This window comes from Amphiura filiformis, chromosome 9, assembly GCF_039555335.1.
Source record: "Amphiura filiformis chromosome 9, Afil_fr2py, whole genome shotgun sequence".
NCBI classification, from domain to species: domain Eukaryota; kingdom Metazoa; phylum Echinodermata; class Ophiuroidea; order Amphilepidida; family Amphiuridae; genus Amphiura; species Amphiura filiformis.
In genome coordinates, this window is record NC_092636.1 from 48,002,737 (window position 1) to 48,028,984 (window position 26,248).

Genomic DNA, 26,248 nt, shown 5'->3' on the forward strand with positions numbered 1-26,248 from the left:
TATTAATGAGCGACATACGCGGAACTAATTTGTTGCGCTGACCAACGGTTTGTTGCGTGTCGGCCAATTAGATTACTGCGTCTGTACCCCGGGGGGGGGGGGGTACTCAGTACAAATGACCATACGGGGACGTGCAGCAAACATGGGTAGCATTTTCAGCATTCTGGTGTAACAATGACCCCTTTTTCAAAGCCTATTTTGGTATATGAATGGGTCCTTTTTTCAAAATTTTCTCAATTTTTTCGGAAAACAGCCCAATTTGTCCTTAATCTAGCCAAAATTTTCAAAATTTTCCCAAAATTTTGGGAAAATTTGTAAAAACTAAGATAATTTTGGGTAAATTCGGCCGAAAATTTTGACTTTTGGTATATCAATGGGTCCAAATTTCTTGAAAAATTGGTATATTTATGGGTCTACTTCCAAAATCTCAGCGCACGTCCCTACCAAAACCAAACTTGAGTACCCCCGGTCTGAACGTTGTTATGATTGAATCAGCCAATCAGAACCCCACTTCCGTGTTTATGCTCATGTGCACGCTCTCAAAATGAAATAATGTGTAACTGAGACTAGTGTTGTTTTCCTTCACCTGGTGTAATATCAGAGACTATAAATGTTGTTTTTCCTTCACCTGGGTGCCCAATAATGTGTAACATCAGAGACTAGTGTTGTTTTTCCTTCACCTGGGTGCCCAATAATGTGTAACATCAGAGACTAGTGTTGTTTTTCCTTCACCTGGGTGCCCAATAATGTGTAACATCAGAGACTAGTGTTGTTTTTCCTTCACCTGGGTGCCCAATAATGTGTAACATCAGAGACTAGTGTTGTTTTTCCTTCACCTGGGTGCCCAATAATGTGCAACATCAGAGACTAGTGTTGTTTTTCCTTCACCTGGGTGCCCAATAATGTGTAACATCAGAGACTAGTGTTGTTTTTCCTTCACCTGGGTGCCCAATAATGTGTAACATCAGAGACTAGTGTTGTTTTTCCTTCACCTGGGTGCCCAATAATGTGTAACATCAGAGACTAGTGTTGTTTTTCCTTCACCTGGGTGCCCAATTAATATGTAACATCAGAGACTAGTACTGTTTTTCCTTCACCTGGGTGCCCAATAATGTGTAACATCGGACTAATGTTGTGTTTCCTTCACCTGGGTGCCCAATAATGTGTAACATCGGACTAATGTTGTTTTTCCTTCACCTGGGTGCCCAATTAATGTGTAACATCGGACTAATGTTGTTTTTCCTTCACCTGGGTGCCCAATTAATGTGTAACATCAGAGACTAGTGTTGTTTTTCCTTCACCTGGGTGCCCAATAATGTGCAACATCGGAGACTAGTGTTGTTTTTCCTTCACCTGGGTGCCCAATAATGTGTAACATCAGAGACTAGTACTGTTTTTCCTTCACCTGGGTGCCCAATAATGTGTAACATCAGAGACTAGTACTGTTTTTCCTTCACCTGGGTGCCCAATAATGTGTAACATCACAGACTAGTGTTGTCACCTGGATGCCCAATAATGTGTAACATCAGAGACTAGTGTTGTTTTTCCTACACCTGAATGCCCAATAATGTGTAACATCAGAGACTAGTGTTGTTTTTCCTACACCTGAATGCCCAATAATGTGTAACATCAGAGACCTAGTGTTGTTTTTATACACCTGGGTGCCCAATTAATATGTAACATCAGAGACTGGTGTTGTTTTTCCTTCACCTGGGTGCCCAATTAATGTATAACATCATAGACTAGTGTTGTTTTTCCTTCACCTGGGTGCCCAATTAATGTGTAACATCAGAGACTAGTGTTGTTTTCCTTCACCTGGGTGCCCAACATATGTAACATCAGAGACTAGACTATATATTATCAGCTCGCATCATTTAAGTCCCAACTAATTACGCCTGTATAAATTCACAAAAGCGCAGTGGCGTAGCTAGGGGTTGTGGCGCCCAGCGCTAAGGATACATAATAGCACCCCCATTCTTGAAACAACTGAAAATAGGGCCTACCACCAGTTAATTTTGGTTATAATCAGGGTTGTAGCTTGGACATTTTTAGTGCTGGATACGGGGCTGGATAGCATTTGATAAAAATCTTCCATATTTGGCCATTTGTTGTCAAAATTTGATTCAACAAAATTGTGCAATTTTGAACTCTTGAGTGGTGGGCTCTAATGCCAAAGTTGCAGTTGAGTGGTGGGCGCCAAAACTGAGTGATGGGCTCTGCCGTCCGCACCGCCCACTGTTATAGCTACAACCCTGGTTATAATGAAGTTGAATATCAGTCTTTAAATGATCTTTCAAATGATTTTGTGCTGAAATGCATGGGAAGGGCATGAAAATTGGCCAATTCGGCGCACCTAAGGGTGGCGCCCAGGGCATGTGTCTTTGAGATAGGTCCGTCTTGCCTGGGGGTGTCAACTTGTGCAATGATAATCTCTAGAGTTCATCAAGGTCTGCAGGAGGACTTTGCTTTTAGATAGCATCACAAAAAGAAATCCAGAGGTGTAAGATCAGGATATCATTTTAATTGACTTCGCAGCTCGCCTTACTGCATTTTTACACTGCTCACAAAAATAGCCACTGAGTCCTTATTAATGGCGTCACACCAGTGATTTTACAGTTGTGGGAGGACAAGTAAGATGTTGATTCAGCTATCAACTAAAGTATTTTGACCAAATACCTCTTACTTTTTTTTAATCTAGTGCACGTGGCATTTTTCAAACTGTATACTTTGTCTAACCCTAACAGATCCGAAAAAGTCAAGAAGAATTTTTGACTTGGCACCCCCGATTCCAACCTTTGACCCCCGCCGCCAACCACATGATCACGGACGGTAGCTACATCGGGTTATTGCTGCCCGCCAGCAATTCCGTGAGCATATAACACTTAGGGTGATTGCGTCATCACAGACCCTGGGATGCATGCATGCGCAGAATTTTTCGTCGTGGTATTTACAGGTGTTAGGGTTAGGTGACGCTCTAATCTGGAAAAATACATGTTATCTAACCCTAACACTGAACCCTGGTTTTTGATGTTGGAAGTCAAAGAAGATCCGAAAAAGTCAAGAAGAAGAATTTTTGACTTGGCACCCCGGGATTCGAACCTTTGACCCCCCGCACGCCAACCACACGAGCACGGACCGGTAGCTACACAGGTTATTGCTGCCCGGCCAGCAATTCCGTGAGCATATAACACTTAGGGTGATTGCGTCATCGCAGACCCTGGGATGCATGCATGCGCAGAAATTTTTGTCGTGGTATTTACAGGTGTTAGGGTTAAGGGGGTACTACACCCCTGACCAATTTTGTCATTTTTTTGCATTTTTCTTAAAAGTTATAACGCATTGGTGACAAGAAAGATATGTATTATAGGGGCAAGGACTACAACTACTGCACTAAAAATTCAGCAACTAAAGGTAAGTAGGTAGTTATTGATTTATTGATCAAATATTGGTCTTCCCTCATTTTTGACTGTAACTCCACAACTGTTGTCTGTGCTGAAATAAAATTTCCAGTGCAGTAGTCCTTGCCCCTATAATATACATATCTTACTTGTCACCAATGCGCTATAATTTTTGAGAAAAATGCAAAAATAGGCACAAAAATTGGTCAAGGGTGTAGTACCCCTTAAATACACCATGTACAGACAATGGCGGGGACAATGGTTAGGGTCTTGGGCTCTTGGGATACTGATTAGGATTGAAAGTATGATTATCTCAATTTTAATTATTAAAGGGAGGCCTGCAAGGGGATATGTGTAAAAATAGAATAAATATAATGAGTCATTTTTTTAGAATATAATCTTTTTTATTGTTCAAGTTGATTTGCTGTAAAGGCACATTGTGGTTCCCACACGAATCGCCGTGTGATAGATGTACGTACACTGTACGAGCAGATGCAAAATTCCAGCAAACGCAAAACGTTTTACAAAAATATACGGTTTATATTAAGGGAAGGGGTATGAACGTTTGGACAGTATTTATTGTGGGACATTAGAGCACATCAGACATATCGAATTGCATTCTGAATACGAAGAATGGCCTTCTGATATCAAATAATTTTGATTTGTTGAAATTTGCAATGTAATACACATTTTATGGCAAATCATTAAAAATTGATATTTTTGATATTTAACAGTACTCGAAGTAAACTTTATAAATCTGATGATTTCTACCCAAAGTGTATGTAGGTGGGATGAAAAGCCGACGATCAATTGGAAATTTTGACCTTTTCAGTATTGAAGATATGGATTTTTTCCCAAAACACCAAAAAAATTAGGTAAAAAATCCATATCTTCAATATGAAAGGTCAAAATTTTCAATTGATCGTCGGCTTTTACTCCCAGCTACATACACTTTAAGACTATATCATTAAATTTATAAAATTTACTTCCAGGACTGTTATATCTCCAAAATGTGAAAAATATCAAATTTTAATAATCATAAAATTTGTATTATATCATGAATCTCATAAAATGAAAATTATTTGATATCAGAAAGACATTCTTTGTATTCAGAATGCAATTCAATAGGTCTGATGTGCTCTCATGTCCCACAAAAAATGCTGTCGAAACACTCAAAACGCTCATTCCAGTTCCCTTAAACGTATAATAACATAATATTCAAAAACATGTTAAAACCTGCTGCAAGATATTCTAACACAATGCCATATAAGTGGTGGCAAAATATTTTGCAAAATTGTTTGCCATGAAAGGTTTTTTTTTTACAATAACTTTTTAACAACATATTAAGAAAATATTCTTGTAGTGGTTAACATTCTTGTAGTGGGTTAATGTTTTAATTTATACAAAAACTGTTTTTGTAACATTTTATAAAGATTTCTAAATATTGACCCAAAACATTGTAATATCACTGTGTTATTTAGGTGTTGAAAAACATTTTCTAAGTTTGCAAAAAAATTATAAAAAAATACAGTAACATTTGACAACATTTTAACAACAATTTTTGATATACATGTAGAATGTTTAAAAAAAAGTTATGTCAAGTTATTAAAAGAATAGGAAATATGTTAACACACATTTCAACACACATTTCTTACTCTTTTAATAACTTGACACAACTATTTTTTGAAAAATAGTTTTAAAAACTTTTTTTTTATTTGTGTTTGCTGGGCCCATTCCACCAAATACAAAAGATTACAATGGTTAAAAAATTACCTTGATCAATTGAAAACCTGAGCGCAACAAGACCGTAAGTCCACTTGGCCCCTCAACATGTATATACTCAAGTTGCATATACTTTCGTATAGTTTGGTAATGTACATTTTATACATGTTCAGGGGCCAAAACAAATCTTTCACAACCTTTCATGATGTTTTCACCCTGGAACATGTATTAAACATTATAAAACCCTAAGAAACTATACGTAACATTAGTTTATACATGTTGAGGGGCCTAGTGAACTTACCGTCTTCTTGCGCTCAGGTCTTCAATTGGAATAGTTGGACTTGTAAAACATAATTTACCAAAGAGGGTATTTTGTGATCCACAGCCTCATCCCCTCACTTTTCCCAAAAAAGTTGAGATTTTTATACCACTGGAAACTTCTGGCTACAGAATGTTTATGTACAAAAACTTTCTTGCAGATTAATTTGGTTAGCAAAAATATTGTCAAATTTGAATTACGTTCTGGTACACCAGAACGAAATTACAACACTGGCCTATGGAGCAGTGTAACACAAATATTCATGCATAACTCGCAAATGCAAAATCGGAATCAACTGAAATTTTGGGAATAAGTTTTTTTTGTTGACATCAACTGAAAAATATCTTAAAAAGAGGATGCTTGGATCACAAAACGCTCCTTGAAAAATGTGTAAAATTGGTTTCTGCCACAGTTAATAATCCTATTAAACATAATTTAATATAATTTAATATATAATTTAATATATGAGTGGGTATTCATATGTAGTGGTAGATAAAATAATTAGAGAGTTTAACTTCAACACCCCCACTACACTAAAAAATATATTATGTGCATGAAATGTAGCAAATATTTCAGATAAATACTTTAATGGTAATTGCTGATTTTCAATTGCCAAAAAGATTTACCAAATGAATTATGATTTCATACACGCTAACCCTAACTCTAATCCTAACCAGTTTGGTCTTTGCAGGAGCAATTTTTTTGTTTTTTTTTTTTTTTTTTTTGGGGGGGGTCAAGCCCCAATTGAATTGGTTTGCTAACTCAACCTCCCCCAAGGTCATTTCAACCCCCTAAAACCACCTTCCCAAAAAGAAAATGTCAACCCCTCCAAATAGTGTAAAATTGAAAATTTGCTGGGTAAAACACAAAATTTCACCTTAATTTTGGACTAAAATAATGTACAATGAAAAACGAACATGTAAACTAGCTTAGAACCTTTTTTTTGTGAAGATTTTTACCAAGACCACACTGACCCTAAAGTCCCTAACCCTAATTCAATTATCCTTCTGGCAATTGGAAATCAGTGCTTGTCATCACCTTTGATATATAATTATATAATTTATATATATTTCATATAGCATGTAAAATTTAATAAACAATATAAGCTCTCATGTATGTTTTGAGCTCGTCACTTTTGTACCTTGCGCCTTTTTTTAAAGGTTATATATAATTTACGTCATCCATGCATGAAGTCAACATAAGTTTATAAAATATTCACCAGTGGCGTAGATTTCTTTTTGACATTGGGGGGATGGGGTTGGAAAAAATTTTGACATATTGAAGCCAAATTGATGAAATACGGTGCAAAAGTGAAATAAATACACATGACGTGCAAAATTGTGCTGGGGGAGGGGGGGGGGGCTAAAATGGCCAAATATGAGGTTAATTTGGTCAAAAACCTACATTATACAGGTATCAAAAGGGAGTGGGTGGTGATTGTATGGACCACCCCCTGGCATAATTTTTTTTTTGGGTGGGGGGTTTATCCCCCACCGCCCTGGGATCTACGACTATGATATTCACCCTACCAATGAAAAGTATGCATTTTGCATGTGGAATCCAAATAGGCCATTTTTTATATTTTTATGTCAAGCATATCTGGGCATTGACAACTGAAATCTAGGAGATAACGCTGATGAAACTTTGGCCAGGCACAAGTGACCTAGCCTAGTGAACGGGGTTGCCATAGATCAGCTGGTTGTGGCATTTTTGCAGGACATCAAGTGTTGCCGATAATAAGCTGATTGATCGGAACCGCCTGTAACGAGGTCTTTTATCATGAGTCATCTGCCCCGCCTTTACCAGATGAGCCACTGGGAGAGCGGAATTATACATTTTGGCGGTCCTGTGGGGAATTGAACCTGGGACCTCTCGCAAAGACCTTAAGCAGTGTGCTATTACTGTGCTATGTGTGCTTCATATTGCATTGTTTGTGCTGTCCAATACATTAAAAAGTGCAGAGGTAATCAAGGTATCATGACTGAAATCTCTTTTGCCATATTTTTTTACCTTTATACCTTTTATTTTTAATCAGATAAATTTGAGCTCCACAGGAAATTTCCCTACTGTAAAGCATGAAATGTTTATGCATTAAAAATTTGTGTATGTAAATTTTGTGAGTGCAGTTGATTGACAAAATTTTCATGCATGCCATTATTTTTTCTTCCTTTAAGGAAATGTACAAATTTGTGAAAATATTCATGTTGCAGAAACAGAGATTCTCTCCAAAATGCAAAAATATCATACTTTGCAGTACTTGTGCATGATTAGAACAGTCATATTGAAAATACTGATAAAATTTACACAAATGCAGATTTCTATTGATGAATTCATTAAAGCCATATTGTAACATTTCCATAAAAATAGACAAATATTTCTTTTCCATAAAATGTTACTTTTTACTGTCAGATATGTCCCCTTTTAAATTTGAGCCAAACAACTGAGGCTTGGAAATGGGCTTGTAGTACTACCAGCACCAATGCGTGTTACTCAGTCGGATGTACTACACGTTACGGTCCTTTGATGTGTGTGTATGACCGTCCCACACACCATGTACGTACTGTGTTCCGGGACTGTGTTACGAACATTTGCTTACATGTTCAACTAATATTTCCATTGTGATAATAACCTGTCTTGTTCAGACGGTTTATTCAAAATCTCGGATTTTTAAAAATGCTACACCTAAAATCTTGATTTTTGTAGCGTATTTTATTTTAAAATATGTGTAAAAACAGAATTTTAAGGCATGCTCCTTAGCAAATGTTACAATATGGCTTTAAGTTATGCAATTAAATATCTTACAACAACAGGGATAACAAGACAAATATATTAAAATTAAACTAATAATTAACCTAGATACTTAGGTTTGTATGCACAAAAGAGTTAGACCGGGTCTAAAGTTAGACCTGGTCTAAGTGGAATTTAATACCAGGAGAAAGGACATTTTTCTTTACATTTTCTTAAGGTCTTTTGTATTATTTTTGAACTTTGCATTTAAATCTTAAATTTGCTAGCTACTTTAGGAAGGAAATAAGAGTAAAGGTCCATTCCTGGTGGAACTAAATTCTGCTTAGACCAGGTCTAACTTTAGACCCGGTCTAACTCTTTTGTGCATACGGACCTTAGTGCCAGCCCGAGATTCAAAAGCTCCCTACCTTATTTCTACAAGTAATTGTTACTCAAAACATGGACCCCAAGAAGATAAGGTTCGCTGAACATGCCAGAAATCAATAGAAAATACAAGTATTCTTCTTTAAAATACTGACTTTTGAATACCAAGTGAGGAGCAATCCTGCCAAGTTACATATCATTCTAAAGGCCGTTACAGACTCCCAAGTATTCGACATAGAATATTTGATGTAACATATCTCCGTTATTTAATCCATTCCCATTCTATTTCCAGTAATGTTTTTAAACATTACTGGAAACTTCTAACAAATGTTTGATGACATAAATCGATAATATATTTCTACCAGATATTCTACGTAACATAATTATTAATAATTTTATGTCACTAAACATTCAAATATTCTACATCCACTAAAAAGTCTGCAGGATCCTTAAAGCTTATGATCCATCATGAATCTGTCCATAACTCACAAATAAAGATATTTACAGCTTTCTCGATCCTCTCATTCATTGGGAACAATTAGGTTCAAACTTTCATGAACAACATATATACTGTTTTGTTTTTATGAAAGTTTGCAAAATATTTGACACCTAGTTGTTCCCACAAAATGAGAGGCAGCATTACTCGTTGACTGCCGATAAAACGCCCAATAAAGACTTAGTCACCGGACCGCGCCGGCCAGTTAAAGTACATGCCCTATCACACCACTCCACACCATACATAAATTCTCCCAGTCACATTTCCCAAATATGAAATTCAAAAAATTCAAATTTTAATTTACTTCTTTTAAAGTTTGGCAGAGGCGGGGTTCGAACTCACGGCGCAACGCTTAGTACTCTATGAGCCTAGCGCCTTAGACCACTAGGCCACTTGTCTTCTTGTTATTCATCTGAAACTTATTTAAACATATAATCGCAACTTCAACATAGGCCTACCACGTGACAAGCAAAGGCAGAAAACGTATTATATTTTGGAATTTTATCTGCTTAAAACATTAATGTGTATTATAATAGAGCTACCATTATTTATATTGTTGAATTTTCAAGCGCATAGAGACATTATTAATCTGAGTGTCCTATGATACATACACAATACATAAAATCGATTTTGATCTTCGGCATTACTCGGTGACCTCCGATAAAACGCCCAATAACGCCGGTCAGTTAAAAAAAAATGCTTAAGTACATGCCCTATTGAGATAAGCAATCCTTTTGTGATATGTCCATTCATCCATATAATAATAGCAGTCAGATTTTTGGATGGATGTTTTACACAGTGATTGGAGAAGAAGCTATGTAAATAATCAAAAGTACATGTCTACAAATTGACAAGGACAACTCCTTTTGTCAAAATTGTTTTCACCTATTGCTCAGTATGTTAAATAATCCGATTAATTACGTAATTTACCAGCGTATGATATATCAGTACTAATATGTAGGCCCAAGGAGGTTAGATATAGAAAGAAGAGGAAATAGATTACGATCGCATATTGGTCCTTTGTGCCTATTAGAGTTTCCGCCAAGGGAGGAAGAAAAAAAAGGAAGGAGGGGGGGAAGGAGAGAGGGAGAGGGAGACCGATGGAGTCACAGGGCTCTAAATTACATAGGCGTAGATCGGGGGGGGGGGGGGGGATAAATGCCAAAAAATTTTGCCAGGGGGGGGTCAATATAATCACCCCCCAATATTGACGCCTGTGTATTGGTTTGTGTCGAAATTAACCTCATATTTGGCCATTTATAGCCACAAAATGCCATTTTTAGCGCTTTCTTGTAATTTATTCCACTTTTGTCCCATATTTCACCAGTTTAGTTTCAATAGGCCTATGCTAAAATTTTTCACAAGATTTGTACCATAAGGTTTACTGTACTGGGTACTTTTAAAAAATCCTAACCTAACCTAAACATAACTTTAACCCTTAGATTGGAGCTCTACTAGGCGTAAAAATATAGATAGTGAACAATTTAGTATTTCTATATCTATGTGAGAATGATACAATAGAGGCCCTGCATGAAATTATTGATTGGCTCCAAACAAAGGTTTTCAACCGTGTCCTTCACCGTAGTTATGGCGGAGTGCAGTCCATTCAATCAAATGTTGTCATCAACCTATTTGATCGTAGTGCAGGATTATGTGTGTGAGACGAACTGTCACGGTAGATTGCAATCATGCTTTTGTTGAATGCATTTGAGTAGTCCGCCATATTTACGGGATGATACGTCGCATGCAAGGCCTCTATATGACATGATGAACATAGTCATTGATGCATCAGTTTTAAAATAGACTAGGCGGTTACCCATATTTGGCGGTTCTCGGCTGGGCGCGATTACCAGGCTGATGGTGACATGCCCATATGACAATTTTACTAATTTGACCTCAGATGACCCCAGGGTGACATTGGATGACCCCAAAATGACCTAAACTTATAACTCTAAATGTTGACTGTACCTACCAAGTTTCATGCCCATATATGAGCTTTTACTAATTTGACCTCAGATGACCCGTGGTGACCTTGGATGACCCCAAAATTACCTTCAAAAATGCTGCTTTAAATGTTGACTGTACCTACCAAGTTTCATGCCCATACGACACTTTTTTAGTAATTTGACCTTAGATGACCCCTGGGAGGGGACCCCGTGGTCAGATGACTTAACGAACATAAACATCTTCTTGCCAGCACAGAACTATACCCACCCACCGAGTTTGAGCCCGCTTAGCGCTGGAGTCATACCGAAAGGACAGCGTGTAGGGATTGGGTGTCAAACTAGGTGGGGGAGGGAGCATCAAGAAAGGAAGACTTAACGAACATAGACATCTTCTTGCCAGGACAGAACTACACCCACCCACCGAGTTTGAGCCCGTGGGACCTAGTTTCATGCCCATATGACAGTTTTTAGTCATTTGACCTCAAATGACCCCTGGGAGGGAGCCCGGGGTCGGACGACTTAACGAACATAAACATCTTCTTGCCAGGACAGAACTACACCCACCCACCGAGTTTGAGTCCCGTGCGACCTAGTTTCATGCCCATATGACAGTTTTTAGTCATTTGACCTCAAATGACCCCTGGGAGGGGGGCCCGGGGTCGGATGACTTAACGAACATAAACATCTTCTTGCCAGGACAGAACGTCACCCACCCACCGAGTTTGAGTCCCGTCGACCTAGTTTCATGCCCATATGACAGTTTTTAGTCATTTGACCTCAAATGACCCCTGGGAGGGGGCCCTGGGTCGAATGACTTAACGAACATAAACTTCTTCTTGCCAGGACAGAACTACACCCACCCACCGAGTTTGAGCCTCAGTGCGACCTAGTTTCATGCCCATATGACAGTCTTTAGTCATTTGACCTCAAATGACCCCTGGGAGGGGGGGGCCGGGTCGGATGACTTAACGAACATAAACTTCTTCTTGCCAGGCCAGAGCTACACCCACCCACCGAGTTTGAGCCCGTCACGACCCACGACGGCCTCACATTAGCAGTCACAGACAAAACCTAAATCTACAGAATATATCCATAACTCGTCTCGAAAAGCTCAAAATAAATAACTTAGAAAATTTTCTTGATGTCCTTTTACATGTTTTCATAGTTAACCATCGTTAGCCATGGAAATCTATCATGAGAACTGACCGGTGACTAAGTCCGATTTATTGGGACGTTTATCGGCAGTCAACGAGTAATGGGGACTGTCTTTGGAAATTTGCTGGAGAGCAGCATTAAATAGCTCTTCTGGAGCCTTCAAGGGGAGCTGTTTAAAGCATTTTACAATGAATGTAAGGAGAGAATGGTCAACTAAGGAGAGCTAAAATTCACTACACTCTCTTATATTAGATTTAAGGACAGCAGTAGAGAGTGATTGCTCTCGCTCTCCTCAAAAGGCAGTCTCTGGAGAGGGCAGCTGCAAATATTTTTATTTCTGAGTTATGGTCAGATTCATAATCTCTGAATCATAAGCTTTAAAATGACAACAGGATCTACAATAATATAGAGTGATGTATGATTGTGAATACCAAAAAGGTTGCTTCTCTGTAGGAATGACTAATCTCTATAGTTAGACCAGGTCTAAAGTCAGACTGGGTCTAACTTGTTTTGTGTATACAGACCTAACTTAATTACACAGAAAACTATATTTCTTCATACTGTACTGATAATGTGAGTGGTCGTCTTCTTCTAGCCCATGTGAAACCTTGGACTAGCCCAAGCAAAAGTAGCACAATACTACAGAATACTGTGAAGAAACGGAACATGTTTCTACTACCGAATGTATGGAAGATAACACCACCTACAATCATGCCAAGACCACGACCTGTAATGAAAATATGAAGAAAAAAAAAGGAAAATTAGATTTTAGCCATCTATATGTATGAATGATAAAAACAAACAAACTTGGCTATTAAATTGATTAAGTGACTAATATTTATTCACATAAATACAAAATTCAAAAATCAGATTTAAGTCATTTATTTGATTCAACAATTAAAACAAAGAAACTTGGCTATCAAATTCATTAACTGCCTAATTTACATAAAATCCAAAATGTCCACTGGGTGAAATGTCAAAGTTGGTCAAATCTGATTAAAAACTATAACCAATGTAGTCCACTCATCATTAGGATTCAAAAGATTTAACCCAGTTTATCCCATAATTAGACTTGCCTATATATGACACGATCTGGTCCATGGGGGGTTGGGGGCCCAAAGGAGGCATTTTTGAAAATTGAGTTACTGTAATTAATATATTATACATAAAATAAACTATCATTTACTGAAAACAACAAAGGTCTAGCCTACTTGGTTCTAAAGTTATGATGTTTTTTGACGTCTAATTTCTTATGTATTTTATTGGGTTTTTTTTACTCTATATTTTTACCTTTATCTCAGTGTCAAATTTGCCGCCTTCGGCCCCCATGGACCAGATCATGTCACATATTTCATATTTTATCCCTTCATATATGATGTGGTCATCTTGGCCAAACCCATTTTCCCCTTTTCAGCAGAATTTTTAAAGCATTATTTTCAGATTTTTCCTCCATGAACAGACACATGTCACCCTAGAAAACCAATCTTATGGGTTTTATATTGTATTTATTTGTATCAAGACACTGGACTGGATGTTATGGATTTGGGAATGGCCATGCATGACAGAAGGATATGGTGTGCTGTTGTAGTTCCAGAACATCACTCATCTTTTAAAGTAAGTATACTGTATACAAAAAGTATCTGCACATTTAAAACAACAGCAATACTTTAAAGACACTAAACCTAAATTACCAAATAAAGTAATCAAAAGATGGATAATTTTGTTCTGCGTATTTTGACACCTCATTGTGCACGATGCAACTTTATTCCCTCAAGTTATACCGATTTGAATGGGAAAAAGAGAGCATTTCAAAAAAATGATATTTCTATGCTCATAATTACCATGTTTTGAGAGAAAAGTCTATGTGAATTTTTCTGACTTTTGAAAGGCTCTCTTAATTCAATTTTGTATAAGTTGGGAAAATAAAGTTGCAGAACAAAATTCTCTGTGACTCCTTCGTTAGTGATTTAGGTTTAATTCACAGTGCCCTATACCGCCACGTACAACAGTACAAGATTGCGCCATCAGCTTTGGGGAGAAAATTGGGGGTATACGGGTCTTTGCCGATGGTGCGCGGAGACAAACTAAACTGCATCTCATCTTTAGCGTCTTGGTTGTGTAGGTCGCATCAAGTATGTCTCTCAAATGCACCCATCATCCATGTCGCTGCATGACAACGATCGCCTCTGGCGCATAGTGAGGGAAACCGAATTTTTGCTCCATGCCTGTATCAAGATGGCGGTTGAGTCCAACTTCTCCTCTAATTCTGTGGTTTAGTGTCTTTAAGATGTTGCTTTTGTTTTGTGTACAGATTCATTTTGTACACAGTATGTACAGATTATTTTGCTTGCTACAACTTACCTAGACCAAAATAGACGCTATGTGCAATCGATTGTACACTAGCCTCCATGCCTGTTGGTGAGACGATATTCACGTATGATGTACACGTCGGCCAGAACAAACCAAAACATATCCCATGCAGCATACCCACAGGTGCCGAGAGCCATGGGTTGTAAATCACCGAATAAAGTATATGTCTCAAACCATAACAAAATACCACTAAGTTGAGAATGTTCTTGTGGCCTAATTTCTGGATGGCCTGTGATGAAAAATACAAACAAACAGCTTCCGAGAGTGCTGTTATGGTAATGTTTAATCCCATCAGCACATGTGGGCCACCTAAATCCCGGATAAATATAAACAAGAATGTGTTGAATGCCCCTAAGGAAAACCCACTGGTAAATGCCGCTAAAAGAAATGCGAGAAATTCTATTTGAGAGAAGAGGGTGCCAACGTTTCTGTACATTGCTCTTGGTCGACGATGAGCTGGAAATTTCATGACAGAAGCGGGGAGTAAAACTAGTAATACCATTCCTATGTAGAAATAAAATGCTGGGGTATATTTATTCCACTGAGGAAAGTGTTTTGCAAATGCGTCTATAGCAGCACCTGATATGAGGGAAAATGAGGCGAACCCTAAAGCGGCAAACATTCTTTGCCTTCCGTGAGTCGCATTGGTGCTCTTTGGTCATGCGGACAACGGTCGAGTCTAAAATCGGAGTGAACGGACTTAAGAAAAAGCGTCCGCTCCCTATAAGAAGTATCATAAGTGCAAAGGTCAGAGTTGAGTCTGTTTTTGTTTTACCAGCTGCAGTGGTTTGAGGAGTTGATGTTGAATATACTGATGATGTTGTGGTTGACAAATTCCGGTCTAGGGTATCGGAAAAATCTTGATGATCATCCACTTGTTGCCACCTGACATCGGGATGTTTCCTTGACAACAATGTTGTCATGGTTACTGAATTGTTTAGTGGAACCCAAGGTGTAGGAACAGGTGGTATGAATTGTGTACAGAAGTATAGAATTGCAGGAAGAATGATTGCGGTTATTAAAATGGTTTTATGGCGGCTGAATCTGTCGCAAATGGCTCCCCACATTGGTCCGACCACCACATGTAGGAGTGGTTCAGCTCCACGGGCTATACCGGTTTGGAATGCCGTCAGTCCAAGATCAGTCATAAAGACAGGCATATAAGGAAACAAACTTGTCACACCTGTAAACACAAAATCACACAAAAATGTATTAGTTGTGGAAAATTTAGCCTGTTAGCAGTGGCGGCACCACGAGGGGGGGGAGAATGGGGAAAATGCCTCCAGTCAGAATTCAAAAAATGACAAAAATATTCACTTTTTGCATCAATTTTTTGATTTTGCCCTCCATCCTGAAATTCCCTTTCCCTCCCCATGCCCCTCCCCCCAAATGTCTGCAGCTGCCACTGCCTGTCAGTGTTTCCTAACAAAAACAATGTAGTGTAAAGATTTACCTAATGGTGCATGAGGGTTGTTTTACAATCAGGGTACATTTGGGCTGAACACCATATTGTGCCCTCTTTCAAATATTATATATTTACTTATGATTTGAAGTTGCCATGCCTAATTATTGGGCCCTATTAGTTCCACCTACAGCCACAAAGAAACTGTTTGAAATGCTTAGCAAATGATGAAAATATACATGTCTGTATGATTTTGGGACAAATATCACTGCTAGCTATAACATAAAATAAAAACATATTTTTACAGTTCAGAAGTAATGTTTGAAACATGATTGTTCAAAATTGAGAACCATGTAAAAAAAAAAAAGTAAGATTGTGACTGTTTCATTAATTGTGCCATTTCAGGCTCGTAATCCATAGTTAAAATTGACCCAAGACTAAAATTATATTTTCTTGAAAAACACTAATATATATCCTACAAATGCATAATAAACACTTAGTCCACTCACACTTAATTTCCATGTATTGCATGTTTGAAATTTGGAAGTTAGGGACTTAGGGTTCCGTCAAAATGTTCAGAAAAATTGGACATACAGATAAAACATGTACATCATAGATAGACATGTTTCTGGCATAACTTGAAATTCTGAACACTTGACGTCTACAATTTTTTACAGATTTCTTATTTAACCCACCCACAACACACAAAAAATAAATTGAGGAAAAACTAGACACTTCATTTTTCACCCCCAGTAAAGACAATCTGTGTACCCTGATTGTAAAACAACCCATGGGCTCCCTTGACATACATGTAACTGGAATATTAGGCACAAACTAAAAGTGTCACCTGTAATAATCTCACCAGCAACCCGGGGACCACTCACGTAGATGGTCTGTACGCATGCGTGACCAAAAAACAAGGAAACTTATCAAGGGTCTAAATTTGCTGGTAGGGTAAAACTCATTTAGGGGGTGTTTAAAGAAAACTTGGTTACGCTCACGCATGCGTACACTATCATACTTGAGTGGCGCCCTGGGCCAGCAAATAAGGGCACAGACCCTTATTTCTTGCTGGGATTTTCAGAGGAGGGAGCTCTCTATTTGTATGTGAAATTTACCGTAATGCAAAGGAACCCATGTGCATCATAAGGCAAATCTTTATGGTATTTTCTTTGGACCAAAACTGGATGAGCTTTGATAAAGAAACAGGCCTAAATAAATAAGTAAATAGATAAAATTCAGAAAGGGAAACTGGGTGGTTCAGAGTGTCCACGTCCATCTGTCTTTCAATAGCATTTTCAGCTAGACTCCTACCTGTAATATTTAATACTCAGGAGTGTGATAATCCACAAACCAAAAACGAGGAAAAACGCTGAAAAACAGCGTAAAATCGGGGTAAAAATGCCAAATATGGGCTGATAATAAAAGAAAAAGGCGTAAATTTTGGCAACCAAAAACGAGGACATTGATCAGCTGAAAAGAGGAACTCTCACACCCCTGATTCCTGTGGCATTTGAAAAGGTGTGGATGGGTTGCTAGTCCTAAGTACCCACTGGAGAAGACCAAATCATGGATCAAGGTTTAAGGTGCCATGTTCAAGGACACAATTAACACACCACAACGTGTTAAGGCTCAGATCCACTATCTTCTGTTTGTGAATTTACACCACATACATGCCCAAAATAGATCTTACAGATACAGGTTTGGATATATAGCTAGAGTAGGGCAGCAAATGACACCACTCACTTATTCCAGCCACCACTATACATGTATATAAGTTCAGTTGGACATTTTTTTTTGGAAAAAATCTGCTTGCATGTAATTGAATGTTGTCTTTCACCCATTCACATGGTCTTTTAGCCAACTTTAGAAAATTTCCACTAAAAAAGTGGATCATATTTTGTGTGATTTTTTTCTCCCCAAAATTGGGACTTTTTGCTTTTTGAGGCATATGTCCACCAAATAAGTGGACAGTTTGGAAGATACATCCCCCTGGCTAAGAGTCTGGTCCCAACCTTACACAGTCTGTATCAATTACATAGTATTAAAAGTCCCATAGTCCAGGTATGGAATGCAAAACATGCACAATTTAAAAAAAAAAAAAAATTGTTTTATGTATTGTGGTTCTTGAGATATGTGTTGTTTATGAGGATGTTTCATCAACGTCTCTGGATCACCCTCGTGATCCAAATTTTCGTCAAGCCTGCTTTAAAATAACCACAACAATTTTCGCCAGAGGTCACTATGATTTGCCCAATGCACAACAGCTAAGTTCTTGAAGAGGAGACCCCCGCCCCACCAGAGCAGTTTTTCTGTGGTGAACCAAACCTGCCTGATTATCAAATTAATCAGTGACAAGATTTATCTTTGAATTTGACAGGTGCTAATTGATGCAATAACATTTAAAAAATGTCAAATTCGGAGATAACCTTGTTACAGATTAATTTGATAACCAGGCAGGTTTGGTTCACCCCAGAACTGCTCTGGTGGGGCTTCCTCTTTAAAGTCCCTCAGGCATCACCTAAATAATAATAGCCTATCCATTGCATACCTGCATTCTTGAAGAAATAGATCAACTTGACTGGCAGGAATACTCTGTTGATTTTGAGACATTCTGTCTTTTGTGCTGCAAGAAAATATAATTTAAAGAATTGAATTAAAGGAGGGGTAACCCTCTTTTTTAGTGTACGGTCACATAGCCTATCTATTGCATACCTGCATTATAGAAGAAATAGACCAACTTGACTGGTAGGAATACTCGGTTGATTTTGAGGCACTCTGTCTTTTGTGCTGCAAGTAAATATAATTAAAATTGGATCAAAGTGTGTCTTCAGTACAGGATGGTATAATCGGGCGTCTTATTGTTAATTTTGCACCGATTCCATAAGGTGCAAGTTGGGACATGTATAAATATTACAAATATGCTAAAAATACAAAAACAATTTCATATTATAAGATCGTACATTATGGCTTTAAGCATGTAAGGCTGTTATCGATATTATCCACCAAACAAACCATGCATGGGTTTTGAGGTCTTTATATTTTTTGCTGTAAACGCCAAAATGTTTCTTACATCAAGCAGTGGCGTAACTAAGGGGTGGGGGCAACACAATAATTGACAACCATGAGAGTTGTAAACCAAATTGCGTGGAAAAAGGGTAATTTTTTTACCAGTAGCGAGGACCGCGAAATTGGGAAAATAGGGGGTATTTAATTTGGACAGTCCGCAAAATTTGACTGTGAAATCAGAAAAATAGGGGGTATTTAATTTGCAATGTCGGCGAAATTTGTATAAAAGGGGTACCCCCGGTACTTTAGTAAATCCGGTAATTTTATGTCAATATTTAGTATCACTGAAAAGGGGTGTTTGAAATTCTAGTCATTGAAAAGGGGTGTTTGAAATTCTAGCCATTGAAAACCACAAACAAGGGATTGTTTTTGGCTCAATTTTGCCCTCGATTTTGCATGAAAAATGGGGTATATTTGATGAAAAATCATTGCAAAGGGGGTCTTTGAAAGATTTGGTAACTCTCATGGTTGCCAACTTTTGTGTTGAGTTGGGGGGCAGGCAACGTCCCCGGGCGCTTCCACTAGGGCGGGCGCCAAATCGGCCTCACTTAATTAACCTCATATTTGGCTATTTTAGCCAAATAATTGCAAATTTTTCGCACTTCGCACGAATTTATTCAATTTTTGCACCATATTTCAGTTGATACAGTTTAGCTTCAAAATGGCAAATTTTCCGACCGTTAAAAGTACTTGAATTTTTATTGGACATGCCTAGGCTATTACTAGAGGATTTTACTTTGTGGAAAAACAAGATATCTTAATATAATATTGTTTAAACCCCCCACCCCCCAAAAAAAAAAAAACACCAAAAATTATGTGTATTGCCGGTTGCTGAATTCGACTACCTCTACAGTTTCAGCCAACAATTGGCAACATGACAAGTTCATGAGTTTGCATGTTTGATATAAAAATTAATGTTATTGTGTCAGTTTCCCACCAACTTACCGAAAGACACTAATGAAGAAACAACAGCACCTCCTCCAGAATGATAAAGTCTTAAATGCGCCGCCATAGCATAGGCTAATGTAGCAAAAACCCAGCCAATATAAACATGATAAATACTTCATGCATGAATCAGCTGCACTGTTTGTTTACAAACGGCAAGCACTCACTTTTCGGCACCACGTAGAGCAGGTTATTAATATTAATGAAGTGACGTCACTGCATTGTTGAAATAATTAGGATACAGGTTTGGACTTTAAAAAGAAATTAAGGATCATAAAACGTCTTTATTTTTTACCAAAAGAAAACGTGTCTGTAATGATATGGAAACTAGGAGAAATTTTTACTTGAAGATGCCTGAGATGCCTATCTTGCATTGCAAGTATTTTTTACGTCGAAATTTTTTCAGTGAGTATTGACCCCCCCTTCCGCCTCAGACCAAACACAAATTATTCATTGCCGGAACAAAGGCGAGGAGCGCACCTGCAAGAGCGAAGAAAGACAGTGGTATGTTGTTACGTTCACTAGCACTGCCGGCTTATCTTCTTAATAAAACTATGAAATCACACCATCAGGCGAAGTTTTACCATAATTCTTAGACTAGTTAGAGTCCTTTTATTCCTCTCTCCATCCTCTCTCCTCTTTTTTTCCCATTCCATAGTTTTACGACATCGCGGTCGGACATTACATTCAAAAGTGAATTACAATAATAAAATACATTCGCAATCATGGCGCTACGCAAATCTGCGGACATAGCGCGCCACGCCGCGTACTAGTTTGAGCGCATATTGCAATTAATCGCGCATTGATAACATTACTATACATGACACTCCCCGAACTCCTATATGATTGTGTCAATCATCTCAAAAATGCACATTTAAATCGCGTTAAATTTACATCTTTTTTGTGCATAAATATAATTTCATGCAATTTGTTTTTAATGCACGTTTTAATTCATTATATAAAATATTCTCCAAACGTACATTTGCCAATACAAATAAAATTTATGTGATAACTTTCTTCTCCAATGATAATCTCACACTAGTTTCCATTTCTCCAGAACATAATGAATTAAGTTATACATGTCCATGTTTATATGGAAATGTCGCTTGACTAATTGCGCACTATAGCTGCAATACCAAACGCTTGTCCAGAAATTTAAATTCATCATGAAATCCTGATCAATACGCACATTTTGTGATAAAATCTTATTTTAAACACAACAGTTTTTTGACGACCATATTATATTACTTTATCCCTTCATTTCAATTTTTAAAGAAATGTCGACTCGATTGACTTGCGCACTACTGCTGCAATCCCAAACGCTCGTCGCTTATTACAACAATCCAATAAAAATCTTACACACATTTTTGTACTCTGGCTGGAGTTTTTGCATGTGAAATAATGCACACATTTGTCCATGTGCATGATAATACTAAATTAAAACAATATAATGTTTCATTGCTGTTTATCTTTGTTTTTAAACGCAATTATGCTTTACACAACAAAACATTTTTGAATGCCACGAAGATAGACGTGCATTATGTAAGCTTAGGTTAGGCCTACATTTCTACTACGCATGATGTATACAACATTTAATTTTGATATGTGCATACACATTTCGTTGTACGTACCTTTCATTTGTGCACGTACATTTGCAATATTTATAATACTTGCTTCACTATCGCACAATCCTCGTTTAAATTTTATAATATATTACTGATCATTTTCATCTGTGAAAATATAAACATCTCTTGATTGTCTTCAAGTAAAAAGGCCAACAGTCAAAATATCATACCAAATGTCTGGTCATTTAGCAAGGAATCCAAGCAGGCTAGAACCTGAAGACAGCCTCTCGTAATCCATTTTCCACATCACTCTGCCACACCGATGCGTAGATCATGTAGACAACACTGCCACTGATGAAAACACACGATTCACCTGTCTTTTTCCAGAAGAACACAAATCAGCAATATATTCCAACGATGAAAATGCATCAAATCTCACAATTCTGGTATTTGAACGGAATTGATGATGATACAGTCACGAAGCTATCTGTTTTCTTCTCTGCTTTCTTCTGTAGCGAACCTATCTGGTACTGTGACGCTCTCTTCTTTCTTCCAATCCGGGCTTCCAATACAACAGTTAATCAGTTCTGCGTCCTCTTCTTTCTTCTTATGGCTAGCTCACTGAAGGTTTCTTCTTCAAAGCTGAACTAGTCTTTAAACTTCTTTATCGACTTTGATACCTTCTTTGTCGATTTTCAAGTATCGTTCTTCGAAAACTTTGTTGATGTTTTCTTTGGTAATTTTCCAGTTTCTTTCTTCTAAAACTTCGTTGATGTTTTCTTGGTGATTTCTTTGAGTCTTTCTTAGGCTATTTCTTGGAAATGGCGTACCTGTAGATTTACTTTTTCCGCTGCCACCATGTTACGTTCGCTGCCGGCTTATCTTCTTAATAAAACTATGAAATCACACCATCAGGCGAAGTTTTACCATAATTCTTAGACTAGTTAGAGTCCTTTTATTCCTCTCTCCATCCTCTCTCCTCTTTTTTTCCCATTCCATAGTTTTACGACATCGCGGTCGGACATTACATTCAAAAGTGAATTACAATAATAAAATACATTCGCAATCATGGCGCTACGCAAATCTGCGGACATAGCGCGCCACGCCGCGTACTAGTTTGAGCGCATATTGCAATTAATCGCGCATTGATAACATTACTACATGACATATGTCTATGAATTTAACAATCAAAATCACGGTGTGCACACTCTTTCGTTAAATAATGCAAAATGTTTGCGCGTTCTGCACACGATCAAATTCTTTTCATTTCAGGAACTATAATAAATCACCAGAACTCTAATCAAATTGTGGATTGTTCTGATGAGATCCCAGTCTTTTCATTTTAGGAACTATAATAAATCACGGGTTGCACGTCCGGTCAGCGTAAGTTTACCAAATTTAGCGCCACTTTCACAAGGTAAATTGGTTCAGTCGTCTTTGGCAAGTCATGAGTAAAATTTATAGAAACGTATTCCGCCGGCCGATTTTACTTTGGTTCGAGCTATCTTCAGTAGATAGCAAAAAATTACATCGGATTATTACATCGAAATTCACTTGCTGATCTCACAAGTAGGGACAACCAGATCGACGTAATATATAAAAGACTAGAGTAGGCTAGAAACAAATATGAATTATCGAAAACGTTGTTTTATTGCACCTAATAAAAACGGAAAAACTTAGAAGTAACTCTAATCAAATTGTGCATTGTTCTGATGAGATCCCAGTCTTTTCATTTTAGGAACTATAATAAATCACGGGTTGCACGTCCGGTCAGCGTAAGTTCACCAAATTTAGCGCCACTTTCACAAGGTAAATTGGTTCTGTCGTCTTTGGCAAGTCATGAGTAAAATTAGAAACGTATTCCGCCGGCCGATTTTACATTGGTTCGAGCTATCTTCAGTAGATAGCAAAAAAAAACACATCGGATTTATATTACATCGAAATTCACTTGCTGATCTCACAAGTAGGGACAATCAGATCGACGTAATAAATAAAAGACCAGATTAGGCTACTACTACTAGAAACAAATATGAATTATCAAAAACGTTGTTTTATTGCACCTAATAAAAACGGAAAATAAAATGCAGTAGACAATATTGAATTGATATACCAAAAGACAAACAGTAGGGAAACAGTTGAAGAGCACGAAATGTAAAAACGTTAAAAAAAAAAAAAAAAAAAAAAAAAAGAAAAAAAGAAGAAAAGAACCCGACACATAAAACCAACATCCCTTGACATACTAACAAATAAACATTTAAACAAACAAACAAAACGCATCATTTTCATTTTCAGAAGCACACTATAACACATAAGATGTGACATGTTTTGTTTTATTTATTTTGTACCTGAACCGCATTGACCAATGACCATGTTGACTTTGTGTAGTGATATGATACACGCACGAGCCAACATCAAGCGCGTCGACGCCAGGGCGCGACCGTACGCGAGCGAAACAATGACTTCAGTTTACGCGTACGCATTACGCACGTGATACGCATTACAATAGTTATTGTCGCCGGACAACAATCAAAACAATCCTGGACAGCAGTTTGTCAACACGTGTTTTTGAAAATGTTCTGTTCTGTTCAGCTGCAGCTAAAAGTGATAGGCCTACTGAGATTTTACTCTCATCTAATTACGTCATTAATTTTTACCAAAAGAAAATGTGTCTATAATGATGTGGAAACTAGGAGAAATTTCTACTTGAAGATGCCTGAGATGATAAGCGCCTATCTTGCAGGTATTTTACCACGCCGTACTCAATAAAAATAGTAAGTTAACTACATTTTTGTTGATTTGTTTTGATACAGATCAAATTGAAAATCACAGAATTTCAGTTGTACTTAGAAGTTACTCTAATCAAATTGTGGATTGTTTTGATGAGATCCCAGTCTTTTCATTTTAGGAACTATAATAAATCACGGGTTGCACGTCCGGTCAGCGTAAGTTTACCAAATTTAGCGCCACTTTCACAAGGTAAATTGGTTCAGTCGTCTTTGGCAAGTCATGAGTAAAATTAGAAACGTATTCCGCCGGCCGATTTTACTTTGGTTCGAGCTATCTTCAGTAGATAGCAAAAAAATCACATCGGATTATTACATCGAAATTCACTTGCTGATCTCACAAGTAGGAACAACCAGATCGACGTAATATATAAAAGACTAGAGTAGGCTACTAGAAACAAATATGAATTATAAAAAACGTTGTTTTATTGCACCTAATAAAAACGGAAAAACTTAGAAGTAACTCTAATCAAATTGTGCATTGTTCTGATGAGATCCCAGTCTTTTCATTTTAGGAACTATAATAAATCACGGGTTGCATGTCCGGTCAGCGTAAGTATACCAAATTTAGCGCCACTTTCACAAGGTAAAATTGGTTCAGTCGTCTTTGGCAAGTCATGAGTAAAATTAGAAACGTATACCGCCGGCCGATTTTACTTTGGTTCGAGCTATCTTCAGTAGATAGCAAAAATATTACATCGGATTATTACATCGAAATTCACTTGCTGATCTCACAAGTAGGGACAACCAGATCGACGTAATAAATAAAAGACTAGAGTAGTTGCACCTAATAAAAACGGAAAATAAAATGCAGTAGACAATATTGAATTGATATAGGCCTACCAAAAAAACACAGTAGGGAAACAGCTAAAGAGCAAGAAATGTAAAAACGTTAAAAAAAAAAAATCCGACACATAAAACCAACATCCCCTTGACATACTAACAAACAAACATTTAAACAAACAAACAAAACGCATCATTTTCATTTTCAGAAGCACACTATAACACATAAGATGTGACATGTTTTGTTTTATTTATTTTGTACCTGAATCGCACTAACCAATGACCATGTTGACTTTGTGTAGTGATACACGCACGAGCCCCCAGACAAACAAATGTCTATGGTCGGGCCTATCTATACTGAAGATAGCATTTAGAATCTCATCCCTAGTCATTGCATCTTTCTACTCTAGAAGTAACGTTTTACATTTATTTCTCTAAATTTTTACTTCATCATGTAGCGGCGATTTTTTTCTTTCTAATACATCAGTCCCGATCAGAAAGTTCAAAGCGACATTACGTATTCATCACTTTCCGCATCTGCCTGTTTCTCTAATTGTACCTCTTTTTTCCTCCCTTTTTTTTAAAACCACGCAGAGTAGCCGTCCACGTTTTAGGATTTTTGTTCGCTATATCTACTGAAGATAGTATTTAAAATCTCACCCTGATTCATTGCATCTTTCTACTCTGGAAGTAACGTTTTTTCTCTCAATTTAAAGCGATATAAGAAAAAGTGTACACTCTAAATTTCAAGGGTTTAAAATAAATCCTAAAGGATTGTGATCAGGGACCAATCAAGTATTAGATTTAAAATTAAATCTTAGGCCTTCAGATTTAAAATTATTTTAAAAAATCTATTTTTACCACTTCCTCTACCCCCACACTTTTTTTTTTTTTTTAATAGCGTGGCCTTAGGCCGAATGCCGATTTTTCTTTAATCGCACAGAGTAGCCGTGCGTTGATTTATTTCGCTGTCAGGCCTATCTACTGAAGATAGCATTTAGAATCCCATCCCTAGTCATTGCATCTTTCTACTCTAGAAGTAAGGTTTTACATTTATTTCTCTAAATTTTTACTTCATCATGTAGCGGCGAATTTTTTCTTTCTAATACATTAGTCCCGATCAGAAAGTTCAAAGCGACATTACGTATTCATCACTTTCCGCATCTGCCTGTTTCTCTAATTGT

General features: G+C 37.4%; 2 protein-coding genes across 3 annotated transcripts; both read right to left on the minus strand.

The window, feature by feature from the left end:
- Positions 1-12,256: 12,256 nt before the first annotated feature.
- LOC140160342 (major facilitator superfamily domain-containing protein 6-like protein A) lies at positions 12,257-20,061 on the minus strand. 2 transcript variants are annotated; one of them, XM_072183591.1, is made up of 4 exons: positions 19,934-20,061; positions 18,471-18,545; positions 14,509-15,700; positions 12,257-12,874 (listed from the first exon to the last, which is right to left on the minus strand). In XM_072183591.1, exons 1-3 carry the CDS (start codon positions 19,998-20,000, stop codon positions 15,051-15,053), a joined length of 792 nt encoding a protein of 263 aa, XP_072039692.1. In that variant the 5' UTR covers positions 20,001-20,061; the 3' UTR covers positions 12,257-12,874; positions 14,509-15,050. The 2 variants fall into 2 exon arrangements, with proteins under 2 accessions (XP_072039692.1, XP_072039693.1); XM_072183592.1 differs by lacking the exon at positions 18,471-18,545 and adding an exon at positions 18,635-18,709.
- LOC140160113 (major facilitator superfamily domain-containing protein 6-like) lies at positions 12,693-15,019 on the minus strand. The gene is made up of 2 exons (XM_072183390.1): positions 14,509-15,019; positions 12,693-12,874 (listed from the first exon to the last, which is right to left on the minus strand). The coding sequence occupies exons 1-2, from the start codon at positions 15,017-15,019 to the stop codon at positions 12,693-12,695; spliced, it is 693 nt and encodes a 230-aa protein (XP_072039491.1).
- Positions 20,062-26,248: the final 6,187 nt, after the last annotated feature.